The sequence below is a fragment of the Ornithorhynchus anatinus genome, chromosome 10 (genome assembly GCF_004115215.2).
Source record: "Ornithorhynchus anatinus isolate Pmale09 chromosome 10, mOrnAna1.pri.v4, whole genome shotgun sequence".
Classification (NCBI taxonomy): Eukaryota; Metazoa; Chordata; class Mammalia; order Monotremata; family Ornithorhynchidae; genus Ornithorhynchus; species Ornithorhynchus anatinus.
Genome location: NC_041737.1, coordinates 33,730,245 through 33,751,286, shown reverse-complemented (window position 1 = coordinate 33,751,286; position 21,042 = coordinate 33,730,245). Strand labels below are relative to the sequence as shown.

Here is a 21,042-nt window from a genome sequence, read left to right as displayed (position 1 = left end):
CACATTCATCCATACATTTTTGTATATTTCTACCATTTCGGAGGAAATAAAGCAGAACAAGATGTACACAAACTTAAAGCTCAAAGAGAAGAGGGGTTTTGACTGACTCTGGTCCATTTAGCAACAGTAACACTCCCTGGTCTAATGAGGCATCAAAATAAAGGCTCTAAGGTGGTTTGGTGAATTTCATTGTCCAATCTCATTTCCAGTAAGAGCAGTACTTTCAGGAACTGAGGTCCCTGACCCTCAGGTCAGGATACTTGCCCAGCCACAGTGATCAGAGGTCTGATCTAAGATGGAATGCCCAAATTTTGGGGTTTGGCCTGTCAGTCCATCTGCCAATTGTTAGTGTCAAAATGGGAAGGGGGGATTCCTCCCCTACAGCGGTAATGATGGTAGGGATGGTGTGTTCTGCTGCTGCTGCTTTTGGACTGCTTCTGGTAGGGAGGAGGGAAAGGGAAATGAAAAGAAAAAGGAAGAACAGAAGGAGGAAGAGAAGAAGGAAGTGCGGAAAGAGGCAGAGGAGAAGGAAAGGAAGGAGGAGAAGGAAGAGGGAGGAGTGGAAAGAGAGGGAGGCAGAGGAGGAGAAAAGGAAGAAGGAGAAGGGGAAAGAGATGGAGAAAGATAGAAAGGAGTCAGGGACAGAGACAGAGGAGGAAGAGGAGGCAGGAGGGGAGGGGAAAGAGGAGGAGGCAGAGGACAAGGAGGAGGATGAGGAGACAGAGGACATGGAAGAGAGGATGAGGAGGAGGAGGACGAGGAAGAGGACAAGGAAGAGACAGGATGAGGAGGAGGAAGAGGAGAAGGAAAAGGAAGATGATGAGGAGGAGGATGAGGATGCAGTGGAGGACATGGAGGAGGATGAGGAGGACGAGGAGATGCAGCAGCTGTAATAGTGCTGTCCAGGGCCGAGCCTGAATAGGTGTTTCCGGTTCTGTTGGCACTTGGAAGTTCTGGTTGTGCTGCAAACTCTGCTCCATTTCTGGCCCTTGAAATGGCCCCTCGTGCCCAGCCCAGACAGATGGCAGCTTGGAGAATGAAAGTGAGTTTAAATTAAGGAAACTATTTTCCAGAACTCAACATGCGAGAAGAGGTAGGGTCACAAAGGCAGGAAAGGAAGATAGAAAGGGAGAAGAACAGAGGTGAACAGACCCAGAGGCAAAGAAATAAAAAAAACCCATCCACACAGAAAGAGGGACAGAGAGACAGAGCCCAGAGACACACAGACTGAGGGATAGACACACAATACATAGAGTGACACATATAGATGGGGGACAAACACACAGGGACACAAACACCAACTGAGGGCCAGAGAGTACCCAGATATAGACACACACAGACTGAGGGATAGACAAACAATATCAATCAATGGTATTTATTAAGCATTTACCATGTGCAGAGCACTGTACTATGCGCTTGAGAGAGTATAATATAACAGAATTAGCAAACATGTTCCCAGCCCTTGACAAGTTTACAATGCAGACAGGGGCAGACATATAATACATAAAGAGACAGGGGTACAGGCATACAGTACACACACACACACACACACACAAACACACACACACACGACTCAGTCAAAGGCACACATGCAGACAGGAATAGACACACCTGCAGGTACCCAGAAGAAAAAAAGGAAGGGAGGAAAAAGTGGGACAGGAGCAACAGAGCACACTCTCCCAAATACACAGAAAATCAAACACTACATTTACACATATTAGTGTCCACTCACAAACCTACATACATCGATTAGACAGTAAGCCCGTCAAACGGCAGGGACTGTCTCTATCTGTTGCCGACTTGTTCATTCCAAGCGCTTAGTACAGTGCTTTGCACATAGTAAGCGCTCAATAAATACTATTGAATGAAATACTATTGAATGAATCACAATATATACAGACTAGCACATACCATGCTTACACAACTGGAGCAAACACCCACACATCTAGAATCACTCATGATGATTACCCTTCCAGCTAGTTCCTGATAGAAAGAGGGACCATTAATGTGGCCATCTCAAATTCCATTTCCCATTAGAAAACTTTCGTATTAAATTTAACTTTGACCATAGCTGCCCAGACTGGTGCCTGGAAGTTCCTGGCACAGCTGGGAAACCTTTCCTTGGTCGCCATAGCAGAACCCACCAGGGAACGGTCTGCAGTGAGTTCTGGTAGCTGTGCTGCTGGAGGTGGTGGTGGCTGCCAGGGAGAGAGTGTCCATCCTTCACCGCTGCCTCTCCCACTCCCCAGCTCCTGCTGTGCTGACCTGGTGGCTGCCCAACCCTGGCCCAGAACAGGTCTGCTGGGGAGTTTGTGGCCTGGAGCTTAAATCCATGCCTGTCCTCGAGGACAAGGGGCATCCGGGCACTTTGGTCTACCCAGAGGCCTCTGCTATGGCAACTCCCACCAAGCTGATGAACTGAAGGGAGGGTTAGGCTGAGGGTTGGTTCTATTTCTGGGGTTAGAGTGCTTTTCACTTTCCAAACTGCCACCAGTGTAGTGGCCCATCCTCAAGAGTGACAGGAAGATCATTCACTCCTTTGGTCTTTCCCATGCTCCCACCATCATCAACAAGAACCTTTCCCTCAGGTCTCTGGCTCTGCCTACTGAGGCCAAGGTGGGCACTGGAGAGTCGCCGCTGTCGCTGCTGCAGCGGCTGCAGCAATTCTTGCACCATTCATCTTGCGAGACCTGACATCATAGGGGCTGAACAAAAGCCTTTCCATGTGAAAGGGCCTGAGGGACTTTTCTGCATCTGTTGAGGGGGTTGCAGACTTTCTAAAGAGGATGAGGCAGGAGCTGTGCTCACTAAGAGGCCTTAGTAATTGTTTGCTAAAAAGCTAAAGGAAATGTTGGTATCTTGCAAATAACCTGCCTGCGAAGAAAACATCGTTCAGCCGGTTTCAAACACCGGGCCAGAGAAAGCATTTAGCTCACACTCATATATAAAGGAGGAATATTCATTGTATCGACAGAAAACATAGTAAACACACACATTCAGAGATTACCCAGGGAGGGAGAGAAAATCCAATTCAGGCTTGTGAGCCTCCATGACTCCTCACCTCTTCCCTTGCAGATCAGTCTAGTACCTGCCCCACCGTTGAGGAATAAACTTAGCCAAACAGAGAAAGTGGCCCAGGCACAGCTGGTCCCCCAGTCTCCTATCTGGTCGGGGCCACAAGTCCCAAATCCTGGGACCACGGACTCTACACACCCAAGCTGGGGTCTGATCCCTGCCCTGGATCTTACGGTGACATCCTGAAACTGGAGCCGCATGGCAGTTCCCGCAGGCTGAGGCCGGCTGGTGATCTCCAGGATGGTTCTCAGCAGGATATCTAGCAGACTGTGCACAATCACATCAATTTCCTCCAAGACAGATTTTTCCTAAAATTAAATAATAAGAATGATATTTGGTATCTGCACTGTGCTATGCGCTAAGGTAAACATGATTGGTCAGAAACAGGCCCTGTCCCGCACACTAATAACAATGACAGTATTTGTTAAGAGTTTACTGTGTGCCAGACACTCTGCAAAGCGCTGGGGTGGATACAAGCAAATCAGGTTGGACACAGTCCCTGTCCCATGAGGGGTTCACAGTCTTTATCCCCATTTAAAAGATGAGGAAACTAAGGCACGGAAGTGAAGTGACTTGCCCAGACAAGTGGTGGAACCGGGATAAGTATCCATGACCTTTTGACTCCAAGGCCTGTGCTCTATCCACCATGCCATGCTGCTTCTCCACGGGACTTATAGTCTAAATGGGAAGGAAATGCCAAGTCCAGATGCGCCCAAGGTCACACAGCCGGCAAGTGGAAGAGCCAGTATTAGAATCCAGGTCCTCTGACTCCCAGGCCTGTGTTCCTTCCCCAGGAATAAATATAACCTAAGTTTCTGTTCTTCCAATTGGACACTGCAAACCTGGCGCAAGATTGGGAACAATGAGGAACCCATTTGGGGGGAATCTTCACCTCTGTGCCTTTCCTACCCTTGATGTCCCCCCCAAATTTTTTATTATTGTTGTTAAGTGAAAGGAAGAGCACCTGGCTAGGACCCATGCACCAGCTTTGTCTTTGCTTGCTAAAAAACATCGGGCAACCTCAGCGCTCCATGTTGGGGTTGGGCAGAGGGAAGATACAGAGCTACCAGAGGAAGTTGAGACCTCAGCCAGCAGCAGCCTTTGGCATTTTCATAGAGATTCCTTTGCTGAGGGGCACCCACCAAGTGGCTAGATCACTAGGCCTGGAGACCCACCCACCGTTTGGGAGCCACTCTATTTCCAAAGTATCTAGAGCAGGTCTCTATGGCAGGCATTGAGCACATTCACTTTCCACTGAGGGAAACCTCACTGGCATAGCTGCTCAAGGAAAGCAATTGAGCAGGATGCATAAAAGTGGCTTGACAGAGTCCTGCAGGAAGCATTCGTTCATTTTCTCATAAGACAGTATCCAGAACCTGTAACTCTCCCACAGCCCACAGATTCCCACTCTAAATCCCTTGCTCAGAAAGACTAGGGATTGCCCACCCCAGGGAACTGCATGCTCACCGAACTGTTCTTCTTGATGAGGCAAAAGATGTTACTCAGAATCCGGGCACAGATGACCAGGTCCTTCTGTTCCTGCAAGTGCATGTGAAGATGGTGCAAGACCACAGGCAGCAGGATGGAGCGGGAGTCTGAGAGAGGGACAGAGTAATTGAACGGGGGGCTAGTCATTAGAGCCCATTCCCACACAGACTTTCTCCAGACTGCCCAGGCATCGAGGGCTCCCATGGGTCCTTTGGGGCAAGCTGTCTGTCTCAGAGAATCTGCCACCCAGCAAGAGCCCTCAGCAAGTTCACTTCACAGCTTGTGATCGCCAGCCCCAGGAATGAGACCCCCAGCCAGGAGGACAAATATATCAGTTGTTACTGTGGTTGTGTTCCAAAAATCTTCCTTTGGCCTCAGCTGGGCATTCTCCCAAAACAGGGCTCTGCTTCCACATTCCCCCTGCTTGACAGCCCCATGTGACTGCTCTGTTTTGGCCTCTTTGTTCCTACTTAGGTTCTACCCATCCTGGCCCCATCCTGGTATTTCTAGTAGACTCACATGAGGGCTAATTACATCAGTGGCTTTGTAATGGTTTCTAGTCACCTCCAGGCCCCATCTGGCCCCATCTGCCCCTATTCTCTAGGGGCCCCTTAGCTTATATCCCATTCTCTTGGCCCACTGTGTGGGCTACTCACACACCATTCTGCAAGCAAGTCAAATGAAATATCAAGACATTCTAGTTGATGGTCACTAGCTGCCCAGGCATATGCTGATTTCAGTGGTCTCTGCTGGAGTTGATTAGTGGAGACCCTGGTAGAGGGATGGCTGGGGAGCTAGCTAATGGATGCTCTGCTCATTTTGATCCTCTTACGTTAACCTTCTCATTGTACCTCGATCTCATCTATTTCACCACCAACCTCTTGCCCACATCCTCCCTCTGGCCTGGAACACTCTCCCCCTAATATCTGACAATTACTCTACCTAGCTTCAAAGCCTTATTGAAAGCATATCTCCTCCAAGAGGCCCTCCCTGACTAAACCTTCTTTTCCTTTCCTTCAATCCCCTTCTGCATCACCCTGACTTGCTTCCTTTATTCATCCCCCCTCCCAGACTCATAGCACTTATGTTCATACTGATGATTTATTAATTTAGATTAATGTCATTCTCTCCTTCTAGACTGAGAGCTTATTGTGGGTAGGGAATGTGTCTGTTATATTGCTATATTGTACTCTCCCAAGTGCTTAGTACAGTGCTCTGCACAAAGTAAGCACTCAATAAATATGACTGGAGGATTGTTAGTGGAGACCCTGCTGGAGAGCTGGCTAGTGCAGACCCAGCTGGGGGATGACAAAATGAAGACCTTGATGGGGGCTGGTAAGTGGAGAACCTGATAGGAGCTGCTAGTGAGATCCTGCTAGAGTATTTTCCAGGCTTCCATAGAGAGCAGTACTGTACCCCAGACATACACACTTCCTGGTAAGGAAGAAGGCAGAGGGTTCAATGGCTCTGCCCATAGGAGGTGCCCTTTTCTCCCTACACCCAGAGGCAAGGTCATTCCCCCCTTAGACCAATGGACACAAGAGGTATCTGGGCTCTGCCACCCAAACCCTGTTCTCCCCGTGACTTTCCAATCACTGTAGACAGCAACACCATCCTCCCTATCTCACAAGTCTGTAAGCCTTGTTATTATCCTTGACTCAATTCTCTCATTAATAATAATAATAATAATAATAATGTTGGTATTTGTTAAGCGCTTACTATGTGCCGAGCATTGTTCTAAGTGCTGGGGTAGACACAGGGCAATCAGGTTGTCCCATGTGGGGCTCACAGTCTTAATCCCCATTTTACAGATGAGGTAACTGAGGCACCGAGAAGTTAAGTGACTTGCCCAAAGTCACACAGCTGACAAGTGGCAGAGCTGGGATTTGAACCCATGACCTCTGACTCCAAAGCCCATGCTCTTCCCACTGAGCCATGCTGCTTCTCATTCATTCAACACACATATTCAATCTGTCACAAATCCTTTCTGTTCTACCTTTAACAACATCACTAAAATCTCCCCTTTCCTCTCAATCCAAACTGCTAACATGCTGATCCAAGCAGTTATCCTATCCTGCCTTGATTGTTGCATCAGCCTCCTTATTGACCTCCCTGCCTCATATCTCCTCCCATTCAAGACCACTTTTTTAAAAAAAAAGTTCAGTCCAATTTTCCCTACTCCTCACAAACCTCCAAGGATTACCCAACTACCTCGGTATCAGACAGAAAGCCCTTACCACTGGCTTTAAAGCATTCAATTTCCTGGCCCTCCCCTATCTTACCTGACTTCCTTCTATAACCCAGCACACTCATTAGCTCCTCTAGCACCAACTTACTTACTGTACCTTGATCTCATCTACCTCTCCTCCGACCTCTCACCTATGTCATGCCTCTGTCCTGGAACTTACTCCCCCTTTATATTCAACAGAGGATCACTCTCCTCCCCTTCAAAGCCTTATCTAAAGCACATCTCCTCCAAGAAGCCTTCCCCAATTAAATCTTCATTTCTCCTACTCCCTCTCCCTTCTGCATCACCCTTGCACTTGGATTAGTACTTTTTATTTACCCCACCCTCAGCCCCACAGCATTTGTGTACATATCTGCAGTTTATTTATATTAATGCTTGTCTCGCCTTCTAGACTATAAACTCCTTGTGGGTACGGGACATACCTACCAACTCTGTTATGCTGTACTCTCCTAAGTGCTTAATACAGTGCTATGCACACAGTAAGCTCTCAATAATGATGATTGTTTAATAGATTGATTAACACCCTGCCTGCTCCCCATGCAACGTCAAGGAAGCGAGATTACCTAGCTGGCTAAAAAGGCTCATATTGTCAGATCTAATGGCTTAAACTTCATTCTAATCCTTCTCAACCTGTCAGATGCCTTTGACAGTGTTCACCACCTCCTTCTCCTGGAAACATTATCCAACCTCTGCTTCACTGATAGTGTTCTACTGTGGTTCTCCTATCTCTCTGGCCATTCATTTTCGGTCTCTTTTGCAGGCTCCTTCTCTGCCTCCCACCCCCTAACAGAGGGTGTCCCTCAAGGTTCAGTTCTGGCTCCCCTTCTGTTTTCCATCTACACCCACTCCCTTTTAGAACTCATTCACTTTCATGGCTTTAACTACCAAGCTCTATGTGTATGATACCCAAATCTCCATCTCCAGTCCTGATCTTTCTCCCTCTTTTCAGTTTTGCATTTCCTCCTGCCTTCAAGATATCTCTATTTGGATGTCCTCCTGTCACCTCAAACCTAACATATTTAAAACAGAAATTCTTACCTTTCCACCCAAACCCAGTTCTCTCCCTGACTTTCCCATTACTGTAGGAAGCACCACCATCCTACCTGTCTTACAAGCCTGTAACCCTGGCATTACCCCGACTCCTCTCTCTTATTCAACCCACATATAATAATAATAATTCATCTATTTGTTAAGTGCTTACTGCATACTGCAAGGGGTGAATACAAGCGAATTGTGTTTGACACAGTCCCTGTCCTACATGGGATTCATAGTCTCAATCCCCATTTTACAAATGAGGAAATTGAGCCACAGTGAAGTGACTTGCCCAAGGTCATACAGCAGACAAGTGGAAGAACCAGGATTACAACCCACAACCTTCTGACTCCCAGGCCTGTGCTCTAACCATTACGCAATGCTGCTTCACCATTCAATCCATCACTAATTCTTGTCGGTTCAACCTTCACATCACTGCTAAAATCTACCCTTTCCTCTCCATCCAAACTGCTACCACCTTAATCCAATCATGTATCCTATCCTGCCTTGATTATTGTATCAGCCTCCTTGCTGACCTCCATGCCTCCTGTCTCTCCCCACTCAAAGCCATATTTCACTCTGCTGCCTGGATCATTTTTCTACAAAAATGTTCAAGTCATGTTTCTGCACTTCTCAAGAACCTTCAGTATTTGCCCATCCACCTCCACATCAAACAGAAACTCCTCACCATTGGCTTTAAAGAACTCAATCAACTTGTTCCTTCCTACTTCACCTCACTACTATCCCACTTCAACTCAGCCTGCACACTTCACTCCTCTAATCTCATCTATCTCACCACCGACCCCTCACCCACATCCTGCCTCTGGCCCGGAGTGCCCTCCCTCCTCATCTCTGACAATTACTCTCCTCCCCTTCAAAGCCTTATTGAAAGCATATCTCCTCCACGAGGCCTCCCCTGACTAAACCTTCCTTTCTTCTTTTCCCACTTCCTTCCACTTTTCCCTGACTTGCTCCCTTTATTCATCTTCTCTCCCAGCCCCGCAACACTTATATACATATCTATAATTTATTTACATTAATGTGTCTCCCACTCTAGACTGTAAGATCACTGTGGGTAGGAAACGTGTCTGTTTATTGTTATATTGCACTCTTTCAAGTGTTTAGTATTGTGCTCTTTACACAGTAAGCATCAATAAATATGACTGATTGGCTAAATGACTCATATCTGCTTTGGAAAGGGAAACCTGCCAGGGTGAGGGAGCCATGTAGATGCCATTAGTCTTCCTAAAGGTCTCTCCACTAGAATCAGCTTGTCTTCATCCTTGGGCTGGGAGAGTGGCAAGGGAAGGGCAGGGTGGGTATGTGTCTCCCCAGAGCTAAGCCCTGGCCCTCAGGGTTGGGGTCTGCAGAGCAGCTTCATAGGAATCAGACATCCCTGTTTTTCCTCCCAGTCTAATCTCTTTTCAGGAAGGACTTCCAGGGCAAGCAGCGCTGGAGCATTGAAGCAGCTAAGCAGGAGAGCTTAGAAACCAGCCTTCTGCAGCTGTGTTGCTTGGCAGACTGAGCTGGACAATAACTATGTTGGCAGCAAGAGACAAAAGCCTCTACTTGCAGGGGGTTGTGAGGAACGGACATCTGGAGCAATCCAATGTCAGCCCTGGAAAACCAACCACCCAGCTCATCGGCCCGAGGACAAACAACTGCTGGCTGTTCCCCAGTGGCACCAGATCTCTAAGGGAGTAAGGAGTTTCTGCTGTGTAATCATCCAAAACCCCTGAAGTGGGACAGACCCATCTGTTTTTCCTCCAAGCATGAAAAGAGTGTACTGTGATTGAAAAACTGGTCAGGAAGGCCAAGTAACAGCCCCAGAATGGAGCAAGAATGGAAGCTGTGGCCTAGTCCATCAGTCAGCCCCTTGATCCCATCACCACCTAACCCACTTGATTTAACCCTAATACACCTGAAGAGTCACACTCAGCAGTAGATGATGCTGGAGACCTGGCATCATCCCAGAGGGGATTCGACAAGTAGTGAGACAGACTGGATGTTGCATTTAGCCCACTTAATCTTCATCCACTGGGGTGACAGGTTCTAACGCCTCTTCTAGCAGCTTCAAAATAATTTCCATCTTTGGCCTCAGATTTTCCAGGTTTTCCAGGTTTAATTCTATGGAGGTAGAAGAGTGGAGCCATATAATGGTTCCATTTGCTAGCAGTGGCTAGTAATCCTATTCAGCCTCTTTAAAATGGGGATTAAGACTGTGAGCCCCACATGGGACAACCTCATTACCTAGTATCTATCCCAGTGCTTACAACAGTGCTCGGCACATAGTAAGAGTTTAACAAATACCATCATTATTATTAATAATAATGGTACTTGTTAAACACTCACTATGTGTCAGGCACCGTACTAAGTACTGGGGCAAATACAAGATAATCAGGTTGGACACAGTCCCTATGCCACAAAGGCTTACAGTCTTAATCCCAATTTTACAGATGAGGTAACTGAGGCACAGAAAAGTTAAGTGACTTGCTCAAGGTCACACAGCAGACAAGTGTGGGGGCCAGGATTAGAAGCCAAATCCTTTGACTTCCTGGCCCGTGCTCATTCCACAAGGCCATACTGCTTACTATGGGCAGAGCACTGTACTAAGCGCTTGGGAGAGTATAATACAACAGAATTTGTAGAAACATTTCCTGCCCATAATGAGTTTGCAGTCTAGAGGGGGAGACACATTGATATGAATAAATAATTTATAACGTAATATGAATGAATAATTTATAATACATAGTTTAAAGATAGATGCACTCACTCCCTTTGCTCTACCCCCCACCCCACTTGTGTACATATGTACACATCTATATTTCTATTTATTTATATCAATCCTAGTTTATAAATAATGTGATATATTTTTGATGTGCATATATCTATAATTCTATTTATTTATATTGAAGCTATTGATGCCTGTTTACTTGTTTCGATATCTTTTTCCCCACTTCTAGACTGTAAGTAGGCAGGATTGTCTCTTTACTGCTGAACTGTACTTTCCAAGCGCGTAGTACAATGCTCTGCACACAGTAAGCGCTCAATGAATACGAATGAATGAAAAAAATGAATGAAAGTCCAGTTTACTTCTCCTCCTCTAGACGCTGAGGTCCTTGTGGACAGGGAATGTGTCTACCAACTCTGTTGCATGGCACTTGCCAAAGCGCTTAGTTCAATGTTCTGCACACAGTCAAAACACCCATGACTGATTATAAAACTGAAATGAGCTCCCCCACTAGTCATATTTCAGATGAAATTCCAATTTCTATCCCTCCTTACCTCACGCTTGCTTTCCTGGAACCTGGCTCAGTTACTTATCCAGAAAAGCTGGTTTGGGGTTACGCTCCCCGCTCCCTCAGTAAGGATATCTTATTTGAATTTCACTTTTGTGCCTCCACATTCAATGCTCCCATTCCTGACTTTTCCCCTTTCATTATCCTTGTTTTATAGATCAGGGATCAGGAGTCGGCAGACCTGGGTTATAGTCTTGACTCAGTCACAGGCCACCTATGTGATCTAGTTTGGGTCACTTCAGGTGCCTATGCTTTTTTCTGCAACTCTAAAATGGGGATAACAATACCTACTTTCGTCTGCTGTTCAAGGATAATGTGAGGACAAAAACTGGGGCAGCATAAAAGTGTTTTGTAAGTGCCTTATAAATTCAAGGCATGTGTTGAGCCCCTACAGAGTGCAAAGCTGTGTACTAAGGTGTTGGAAGAGTACATACATCAGAAGCAGCAGAAATCCCTATCCAACTGCCTAGATAAGCCACACTGAATAAGGAATAAAATGTGCCTTTCAGAAAACTGATGACTTGGCAAAGGTAGATTCTAGTACTCCCAGGCAAAGAGTACCCCTCCTACCCACCACCCTCAGGTGCATTGCACTACAGTGAGAGTCTCCGCCGCCTTACCTGGGTTAGTGTAAAGCTGGCTTTCCACTGTTTTCCCAATGCACTGAAGCTTCACTGCCTGGAGAGAATCATCAACATGCATGATGGTTGGCAGGCTGCCCAGGGTGTCATGCACCAGGTTCGCTACCTCTCGCACATCAAAGAGCTTCAACAGCTCCGAGTACACTGCTGGGAAGGAACTCAGGAAAACGGCCTGGAGAAGGGAAGAAACCAAATAAAATCAGTCATCCCCACACATCGCAGTGAGATTTAATTTTTCTGGCATCTGTGGGGACAAGGTGAATAAAGGGAAAATGGAAGGCAGATTCCCAAGTAAGTTTCCTAGATTTGCCAAAGGAAGGGTATAATGGGTGGGTGAGCTCCCTGCAGCCATTCCAGTGGATGGCATTCCTGGGACATACCTCTGCCACATGGCTAAACCCAAATGTGACAGTCAATCCCCACAGTTCTGGATGATGGAGAACTGGAGCCATGTTCACCATTTTCTTTCCTAAAAATCTATAGGATGTCCCATCTAGTAGTGCTATTTTCTAAAGTCAAAGCTCGCAGGCTCTCTGCTCTCTGTCCCTCTTCTGCCTCTCTTCTTCCCCCCTTCTCCCCACAAAGTAAAGGATTTGGGGACCCAAGCCCCAAACATATTTGGCCCTCCTGAATGTCGGAAGAGAAGTGATGGACTGCAGTGACAGCAGAATTGGGGAGGTGTCAGGGGGAGTCCGTAGGCCAAAAGAGCCCAATTTCCCCACCTCCCCTCCTTCCAGAAGTGTTGTAAAAACTTCTGCTTCAATCAGACTGAGGACAAGGCCAGGAGGTGGCCAAAAGTGAAGGAACCACAAGAAAATGAGAAAATTTGGTTTTCAGCTCTCTGGGCTACTGAATCCCCAAATCCATTCAAGCTAGTATCTCTAGGGACTTGCCTGGGAAAAGAGACTCTCAGAGACTCCCCCAGTCTCTCAAAAGGCAATTGGCGGCAATCATCCCAGGGAGTCTAGCAGTGGATTTTAGCATCCTGGGCATTATCCAGCCCAAGAGAGGAGCAGCCAGGGCCCTGAGTCTTTGTAGTGTTGGAGCCGGGGGATGGGGCCAGAGAGGCAGGGCAATGTCCTAGCCAATGTTCCTCTGGAAGCTGTTGGGACGCTTTTGCCTTTGGCATTTTGATTCCAAGAGTTTGACCAAGGGCCCATCAAGAGACCTGCTGAACTGGCTCCGGCCCAGTGGGCATTAGTTAAATAAAGCCCCTTTCCCCGTAATTGAGCAGACGTGCAAGGAACAGACCAGAGCTTTGAGCTGTTCAAATGCAGATCCAGGTTCAGGGAACAACATGCCTCCCCAACTGCTTCTGCAAAGACTGTTTCCACAATCACAAATATTCACTCTAGCAACTGGGGACAGTGCTAAGGCATTCCAGGCTTTCTTGATTCAGAGGGAAAACAGACTGGGGACAAGGCAACCTAGTTCTGCTATTCAGATGCTGGTGGAATAATAAAATCCTATTCTAAGTCACACCAGCTGGGAATAGAAGCTGGAGTGGTGGGCTTTCTCAGAGAAGACATTCCATCACGCCTCCACTTAAATGCATCACACACACCTTCCCCCAGTCGGTGGAAACGGCAAGCATTACCTGGGACTGAGATAAGGCTCCTGACCCTTTGCTTTCGTGAGAGAGGAAGAATCGGACTGACATGAGGAGCTCCTGGATGCAGCAGCGGAATTCATCTTCATTCTGGCCACCAGTGGCGAGGGAAAACAGCCTCCGAGACTGAACTATGTACTTAAAAATATATTCCTGGGCCTGAAAATTTCAAATACAGTTGCCATTAGATTCAGGCTATCGAACAACAGTCTTGGCCGGAAGGAAGCGATTCTGAATGTTTCTTCTCCGTGGCAGGCCGTGGGCTTGTTTTTCAATCTTATCATAGAGGATGAAACCGGCCAGCTGGGGCCTGATGGTGTCTTCCCACACTGGTGCCCAGCTAAGAGGGGGGGTGATGCCACCTTGCCTGGACCCTCAGCCTTGTTCACCTTGGGTCTTCTCCAAGAGGGGTTGGCAGGACCCCAAATGGGGTCTGCCACATTCACTCTCTGAACTAGGCCCCTCCCGAGCCCCCTTCTGCATGCTCATTCTTCAAGTCCCTCTTCAGGTGCCCATACACTGAACAATCATCACCTGAGGCAAAGCCATTCTAAGGGCGATTTTTCTAGGGACCAGACCAGATTAAGATCCCAGAGAAGCAAACTCCTAGCACTGAATTGTAGTTGAAAGGACATAATTCAAAAAGCATCAGCTCCCTCAGCAATCACTTTGGAAAAGATCCCATAGAGAGAACGCTGCTTTTCAGAATGAGTCTTCCTCTCTGGGACACATTTTCCATGATTGGCTGCCACTTGGATGCCCTCTTTCAGTGACATTCTAGTCCATCCCAAGAACATTATCTGGAGGTGCATATCCTTCTCCATCACCATGCTCAACATACCCCACTTGGCCAGTCTGCCCAGCCCCAGGAGTCACAGGATGGGGAAGGACCCAATCTGGGCACTCCCTGCACATGGGATTTCTCAGCTCCCAAAGTGGCTCTATGGCCTGAATTTCCTGGATAACGACTCATTCACCCATTTAACTCGGGCTGTGGAGGCCTGATCGCAGTGGTAAGCTACAAGGGTGCCCACTGGTTTCAGATTTTAATTTTGGAAAATAGAGTTGATCCTCCCAAAATGCTACTTAGAGAATTGGAGGAGGCTGGGGGTGGTCCAGGTCCAGCTGCTCCCTGGCCCTTTCTTCCACAAAGAAGACCAGCTGGTTAGAGGCTGGGTCCCTGTCAAGCCGAACAGGTTGGCGGCGAAGAATTCGTCTCTCACCTTGAGCACCTCCTGGATGTGCTCCTGGCGCTCTGCTTCAGTGATCCGGTCCACATACCATTTCAGCACTTTGATAAGGTCTCTGCACCAAGAAACAAAACCAAGAACTCCCTTCCTTAAGTGCATAACAGAGAGTCACAAATCTCCCAACACCCAACCTGATGCTGGGGATGAGGACCTCACCCACTTGGAGGGATGGGGAGGCCTCACTTTCCATCTGTTAAAGTCAGACACTGGGCAAGGCAGGGAAGACAACCCTTCCTGCTCCCGCTCTGGGAAGTCTGTGGCTCAAAGGTGGAGTGGAAAGAGAAGTAGAATCTTTTATGGCCATGTGAGTGTAAGTGGAGAAGAGTTTTTCTCAGACTGCAGTCCTGGACCCCTTTTCTCCTGGGCTGGCATGGTACTTGGTTTCCAGGAATCTAGGGGTTCCCCTGTGAGGAACCGGAAAGGGACCATGCCCTTTGTAATAATTACAACAGAATCAGCATGGCCTAGTGGAAAGAATATGGGACTGGAAATCAGAGAACCTGGGTTCTAATCCCGGCTCCGCCACTTTTCTACTGTGTGACCTTGGACAAGGTCATAATTAATGGTGTTTCATCATCACAAATCCTATTTATTGAGTGCTTACTATGTGCAGAGTAAGTCACTTCTCTGTGCCACGGTTCCCTCATCTGTAAAATGGGGATTAAGACTGTGGGCCCCATGAAGGACATGGATTGTGTCCAACCTGTGAATCTTGTATGTACCCCAGTGTTTAGTACAGTGCCTGACACAGTGTTTAACAAATACCATTAAAAATTATAATAAAAACAATAATAATAATAATAGTAATTTGACAGTTAAGCATTTCCTAGGTGCCAAGTGATGAGGGAGGCACAAGACAATCAGAAGCAGCATGGCCTAATGGGGATAATAATAATAATAATAATGATGGTATTTGTTAAGTGCTTACTATGTACCAAGATACTGTCCCTTGTCACAGTAAACAAATTCACCAAATATTTTTCTTGAATTTGATGAATTAGGGGAAGCAGCCTGGCCTAATGGAAACAGCATGGGACTGAAAATCAGGAGACCTACATTTTAGTCCCAGTTCCACCACCTGTCCACTCGGTGACCTTGAGTAAGTCATTTCACTTCTCTGTGTCTCAGTTTCTTCATCTGCAAAGTGGGGATAAACACCTGTTCTCCTCTTAGGCTATGAACTCTGAATGGGATAGAGGCTATGTCCGATCTGACTGGGACAGAGGCTATGTCCTATATGATTACTAGTCCTCAGCATATTGCTTAGCCATCATTATTATTAGCATGACTTCATATTAGCTCACCACAATGACAAAGCAGGTCACCAAAGCTTTTGGAGATGAAATGTGAAAGGAAAGGAAAGGGTTCAAGGGACTCTGCCAGGTCCAAAATTAGAATCCAGGGAGAAATTAAGATGCTCGTCCTGACTGGAATGGGGAGGATTGCAGGCAAGGAATCACTGTAGGTTTGGTTCCAAACCATGCTTAGAACCCTACCTGTAGGCGAGTGCTCCAGCAAAGTGGCTCTCAATATAGGTGTCCATTACAGGCTTGAAATGATGGAATTTGCTGTCTTGCAGTAGATTTATTATATGGACCTAAAGGAAATTAAGCTTCATTAAACCGCTACAAATCAAGGTTCTTTTATTACTTTTAAATTCTCTGCCCATTTCAAATTTCTTTCCCATCCATTAAATTCAAATCAATTTCACTGACACATTCTAAACTTACCAAGGAATCAAATACCTTTGACCCATATTTTTGAGAATTTTCATCTAAAATTCCAAATAAAGTATCCAACGTGTCTTGGAGAAACTGGATGGAAAGAAGAAGAAAAACAGAAGATGATACTCCGTGTCATCTCTCCCTCCTCCTCCTTGCCCTTGGCTGCCCCCTCCCACTCCAAGGCAACCTGCAGTCTGCATCCAGTCAGTCCCAGGGGAGAGAAGGGCATAGGGCAGCTCACCTTCACTATCTCCGACCCATCGATATCTTTCAGCTTGGAGAGGCAGTCTGTTATCTTGTCTGGGTGGGCTCGCCACTTTAGGAGGTCAAGCATATCCCCTGTGTGGGGAGGAAGATCTGATTAGTGAGCGGGCAGAGGCAACCACACCCCTGGCCCAGTGGAAACATTCCAGATCCAGATCTACCCCTGCACTCCTCCCTCACCACGTGGGCCCTTTCTGGCTTGCACAGGCTCCCTGCTCGACCCTTCATTTCCACGGTGCCTCATCTGTAAAATGGAGTTTAAGACTGTGAGCTCCATGTGGGACTTGGACTGTGTCCAACCTGACTAGCTTGCATCTACTTCAGAGCTTAGAACAGTGCCTGGCACATAGTAAATCACTTAACAAACACCATAAAATAAACTCCAGAGGGGTCCTAGGAGGAGGGATGACTAAGGGGGCCGAGATTACAGGAATGAGGCAGAGAAAATATCTCCACCTTAGTGGCCCTGGCAGATGGTAGGCAGGCACCTAATGCTCAAAGGGGTGCAGGGCAGAGACCACCCATGGTGTCCATACAAGGGAAGGGAATCATATCCTGTGTCTGGCTACCCTTGCCAGCAGTGCAGAGGGAAAAACATTTCTTCTCAGCCTCCACTGAGAAACTGGTTGGATGAAGCAGGCTCATGTGTCTGAGGGATTTGTCGGGATTGATCAATCAATCACTCAATCGATGGTATTTTTTGCATGATTACTGTATGTAGAGCCTTGAACTAAGCACTTGGAAGAGTACAGCACAAAAGAGTTAATAGACATGTTCCCTGCCCACAAAGATGAAAAATGACAAAAACAAGTTCCCTCAGTGAGAAATCCACTGTGCTGCTTTGATTTCAGGAGAAACCCTATTGTGGCTTGGGCGGGCCCAAGAAAAGCTATAAAGAGGAAGGAAGCAACCGACCTGAAACAAACTGTTGGCAGGGGCTGGGGCCCAGAAATGGAGAGAGCAGGCCCCTCCCAGGGAGTAGGGCCGAGAGACAATCTCCTCAGACCTGGGAAGCTACCCACCAAGAGAAAGCTCTGAAAAGAATGGAAGCCTGCATGCCTCTACGGGCTAGGGGAAGACAGGCACAACAGCAGAATGAATGGGATAAGAATTACTGAGGAGGTGGGAGAGAAGCAAGGTAAGGCAGGAGAATCCAAGATAGGAAAGGAAAATGCACTCATTACCTCACCTCCTAGATTCAGACAAAAGGTACTTAGCACTCCTAAAGCTAAATAGTACTGCACCTTACTGTGGCTCCTGGCTCTGTCCTTGGGGCTCACAGGGACTGACTAGCACCTCTGGCTGAGGATGCCCCTAAGCAGGACCCTGAAATGACTTAAAAACCACATTCTAGATTTCCAACACACTAAGAGCTATTAGGTGAATGCTGAGAGAGCGAATCTCTGTTTGTGAATTTCCCAGTCCTCCCAGAGGGGAAAGCAGAAACCAAGAAGAGAGGGAAACAGCTGGGGAGGGCCAGGCCAGGTCAGGTCCCCTACCCTAGGGCACCTCGGCCTTCGGCTGTGATCCCTTCACTTGCATTTGTGGGCTCCTGGCCCCTGGGTGGGCTCTGCCTCTTTGCCACGGTATGTTCAGTTAGCCTGGCAGGTAGCAGGCAGGAGCACCAACCAGCAGCTGCTGACCTAGAAGCCTGCCCCCTGTAGGCCATTTAGACCTGCCCTCCCTGACGGGACCATTCCTAGAACCCACCTCTGCCCTCATTGATTTTGGCCCTGAAGAGGAGGAGGAAAATAAGGGAGCAGGGGAGCCCTGAGTTACTGCTGTGCCCCTTACAGATGACACTGGAGGGTGAGCCACGATAGATGGTCTCCAGGGACAGGAGCATGAAGCCAAGATTTAACTGTTGATTTCCAGCCTCTGTTGAATCTGGGTGGCTCCTGTAGTGGCAAACTGGGGCTACATCACCCAGGCTGAGATACTGGAATTCTAATGAGACCCTTTTCAGTGCCCATGTAGGGAACAGCACCGCAGGAGCGTGATATGTGGACATCTGTTGAATGCTGGTGCCAAACCAATTTTTAATGTTTTCTCAGGGGATTAATAGGGAGTAGAAATGGGGTTTGGGATTCAGACCCAATCGCAGTTCAGCCCCCTGTTCCCCTGGGGCCTGAAGGTTTTCATTCCCCAGTTTCCAGCTGGATGCTGTCTTTGGTTGGACACTTTATTGCTAATTAGGTACAATGTCTTCCTGCACTGACCTGTCCTTAGACTCCAGAAATGTGCCAGCAGAACCTTAGGGAGAGAATGAACCCTCAGGCCCATGAACCTCCAATCGAGAACCTGGTTCCTGGATGTGCTAGACACTGGACTTCCCATCTATTTGGGGTTTTATTTATGAATTAATCACTTAAAAATAGACTTTGGGGCCACAGGGATCTCCCTGAATCTTGCAAACCTCAAAATGACAATTCCATAGACTGTCCAGTAATCCCTGCCCTTACTCTTCTTTCACTCCCCCATTTGGAATGCTATTATGAAGGAATGAATCTCAACCAGTTCTGTAACAGTTAAAGACCCAAGCTCCTGAGCCCTTTGGGAAATTTGGCAACAGAAAGTCAAAGAGAATGTTGATGATCGCTCCTGGTCTCCTGAGACAGTGACCTGCTCTAAAACATGTGAACTGGTAAATGCTTGTACTTGTTTACAAGGCAGGTGTGAATCTGTAGGGTTACCACTTAACACTGCTAAGAACGATTAGCTTTAGGGAAAAACTTGGTAATAATTATGGTTTTCCAGCTGTCCAAAGGCTTAGTGGAAATAAAGTATACTCTCAAGTTTTTCCTCAGTGGGAGTGATTCCTCCTGGGGAAGAGGAATTGATCAAATGGGAAAGAATATTTTCCTTTGAAAGATCTTGTCAGATGTTAGATTTCAGTAAACTCCTTTCATTCTGTCCCTATCACGGGGTTTGATTTCTCCATGAACTGCAGTCATATGGTTTCCCACAAGTTGTGCCTGCAGGGGTCGGAGGGGTGTTTGGTCATGGATAGAAGCTGCCTCCCCGCATTTTCTAGTCCAATTCCCACTCTTCTGGAAAGTAGAAGGGTCAACAGTGGGAACTCCCAGGGATCTGGAAGGAGGAGTGCACACTGAAACCTTCAAGTCTGCACTATCAAATAACAAAATGCCTGACAGAGGGGAATAAATTGCTGAGATATTTGAGAGAACTGAGTATGTGGGCTAAGAAATGAGTTTTAGTGTGAGCAAGGGCAAGGTAACACACCTCTAGGAAAATAATCCAAAATACAATTTAGAAACAGCAGGCCTAGTAGAAAGAGCACAAGCATGAGAGTCAGAGGACCTGGGTTCTAATCCCAGATCTGCCATTGCCTGGTGTGACCTTGGGCAAGTCACTTCACTGGGACTCCATTTCCTCTTCTCTAAAATGGGGATTTAATACCGGTTCTCTCTCCTAAATAGATTTTGAGCCCCATGTGGGACAGGGAGTGTATTTGACCAGATTATTTGTATCTATGCCTATGCTTGGCACACAGTAAATGCTTAACAAAAAGCATGATTTTTATTATTAACTTTACTCAATCATGGACTCAGCACTGGTTTTGGAGGATGAGTGTCCAGGGGGGCCACTCTCACACATTTCCTCCAAGGTTGTCCGCTCCCCTGTCCGAGACTGAATCCCAGGCCAGATGTACCACAGGGCTGATCCAGTATGGCAGTGCTTCTTAAATTATTTCTAATATGGATAATTTGTAGAGTCCATTTCGCATGTTATCGTTAATTGTTCTCAATGCTGCCACCTGACTCTCTGGCCTCATCATGTCCTTCCACCCCCGTCCTCCCATCTGCCCCTCCCAATCCTCTCCTTCCCCTTCCCATCTCCTGCCCAGATCTTTCCCGCTCTCTCCTCTGCCTCCTCCCCCCCACCACTCCCCCTCCCTAGAACCCCACTTTACAAGCGCCACCCCTCTTTCCTCTCCCCTACGCTCCTCCCCACCAAACCCCCTCCTCCCACCTTGCCCCCTTCCCTCTTCCCCACCCTTGCCCCATCCCAGTCCTCCTGTCCCACCGCCACCCCTCCTCCCCCTCTCCCCGTCCAGGGCCCCGCCACCTTGTTCCCATCCAAACCCTCCCCTCCCCCCGCTCTTCCCCCTCTCCCTACTCTGCACCCGCAGCTACTTTCAAGTGTGGCCTCTGGAATACCCACTCCATTACAGGTAAACTACTTTTCACCCTTGACCTTTTCCTTTCCCGCTCTCTCCTCCTTCTCGCCCTCTCTGACCATAACCTTCTCACCTGCCTCATCTCTCACACTCCCTTCCCCTGCAAATCTTTGCTACTGCCCCACAGAGACCTCCGCTCTCTTGATCCCATCCGTCTTTCCAAAAGCATCTCTCCTCACCCTGCCGCCCTGTCCTCACTTCCCACTCTCGA

At 47.5% G+C, this 21,042-nt stretch overlaps 1 protein-coding gene across 1 annotated transcript in view; it reads right to left on the bottom strand.

The window, feature by feature from the left end:
* The window catches only part of DOCK4 (dedicator of cytokinesis 4), a 348,354-nt gene that overhangs the window by 93,846 nt on the left and 233,466 nt on the right, over positions 1-21,042 (bottom strand). The window contains 8 exon segments of the mRNA XM_029072864.2: positions 3,249-3,383; positions 4,543-4,670; positions 11,763-11,955; positions 13,381-13,551; positions 14,616-14,697; positions 16,139-16,239; positions 16,373-16,456; positions 16,608-16,705. Of these exon segments, the coding sequence (XP_028928697.1) occupies positions 3,249-3,383; positions 4,543-4,670; positions 11,763-11,955; positions 13,381-13,551; positions 14,616-14,697; positions 16,139-16,239; positions 16,373-16,456; positions 16,608-16,705 (992 nt within the window).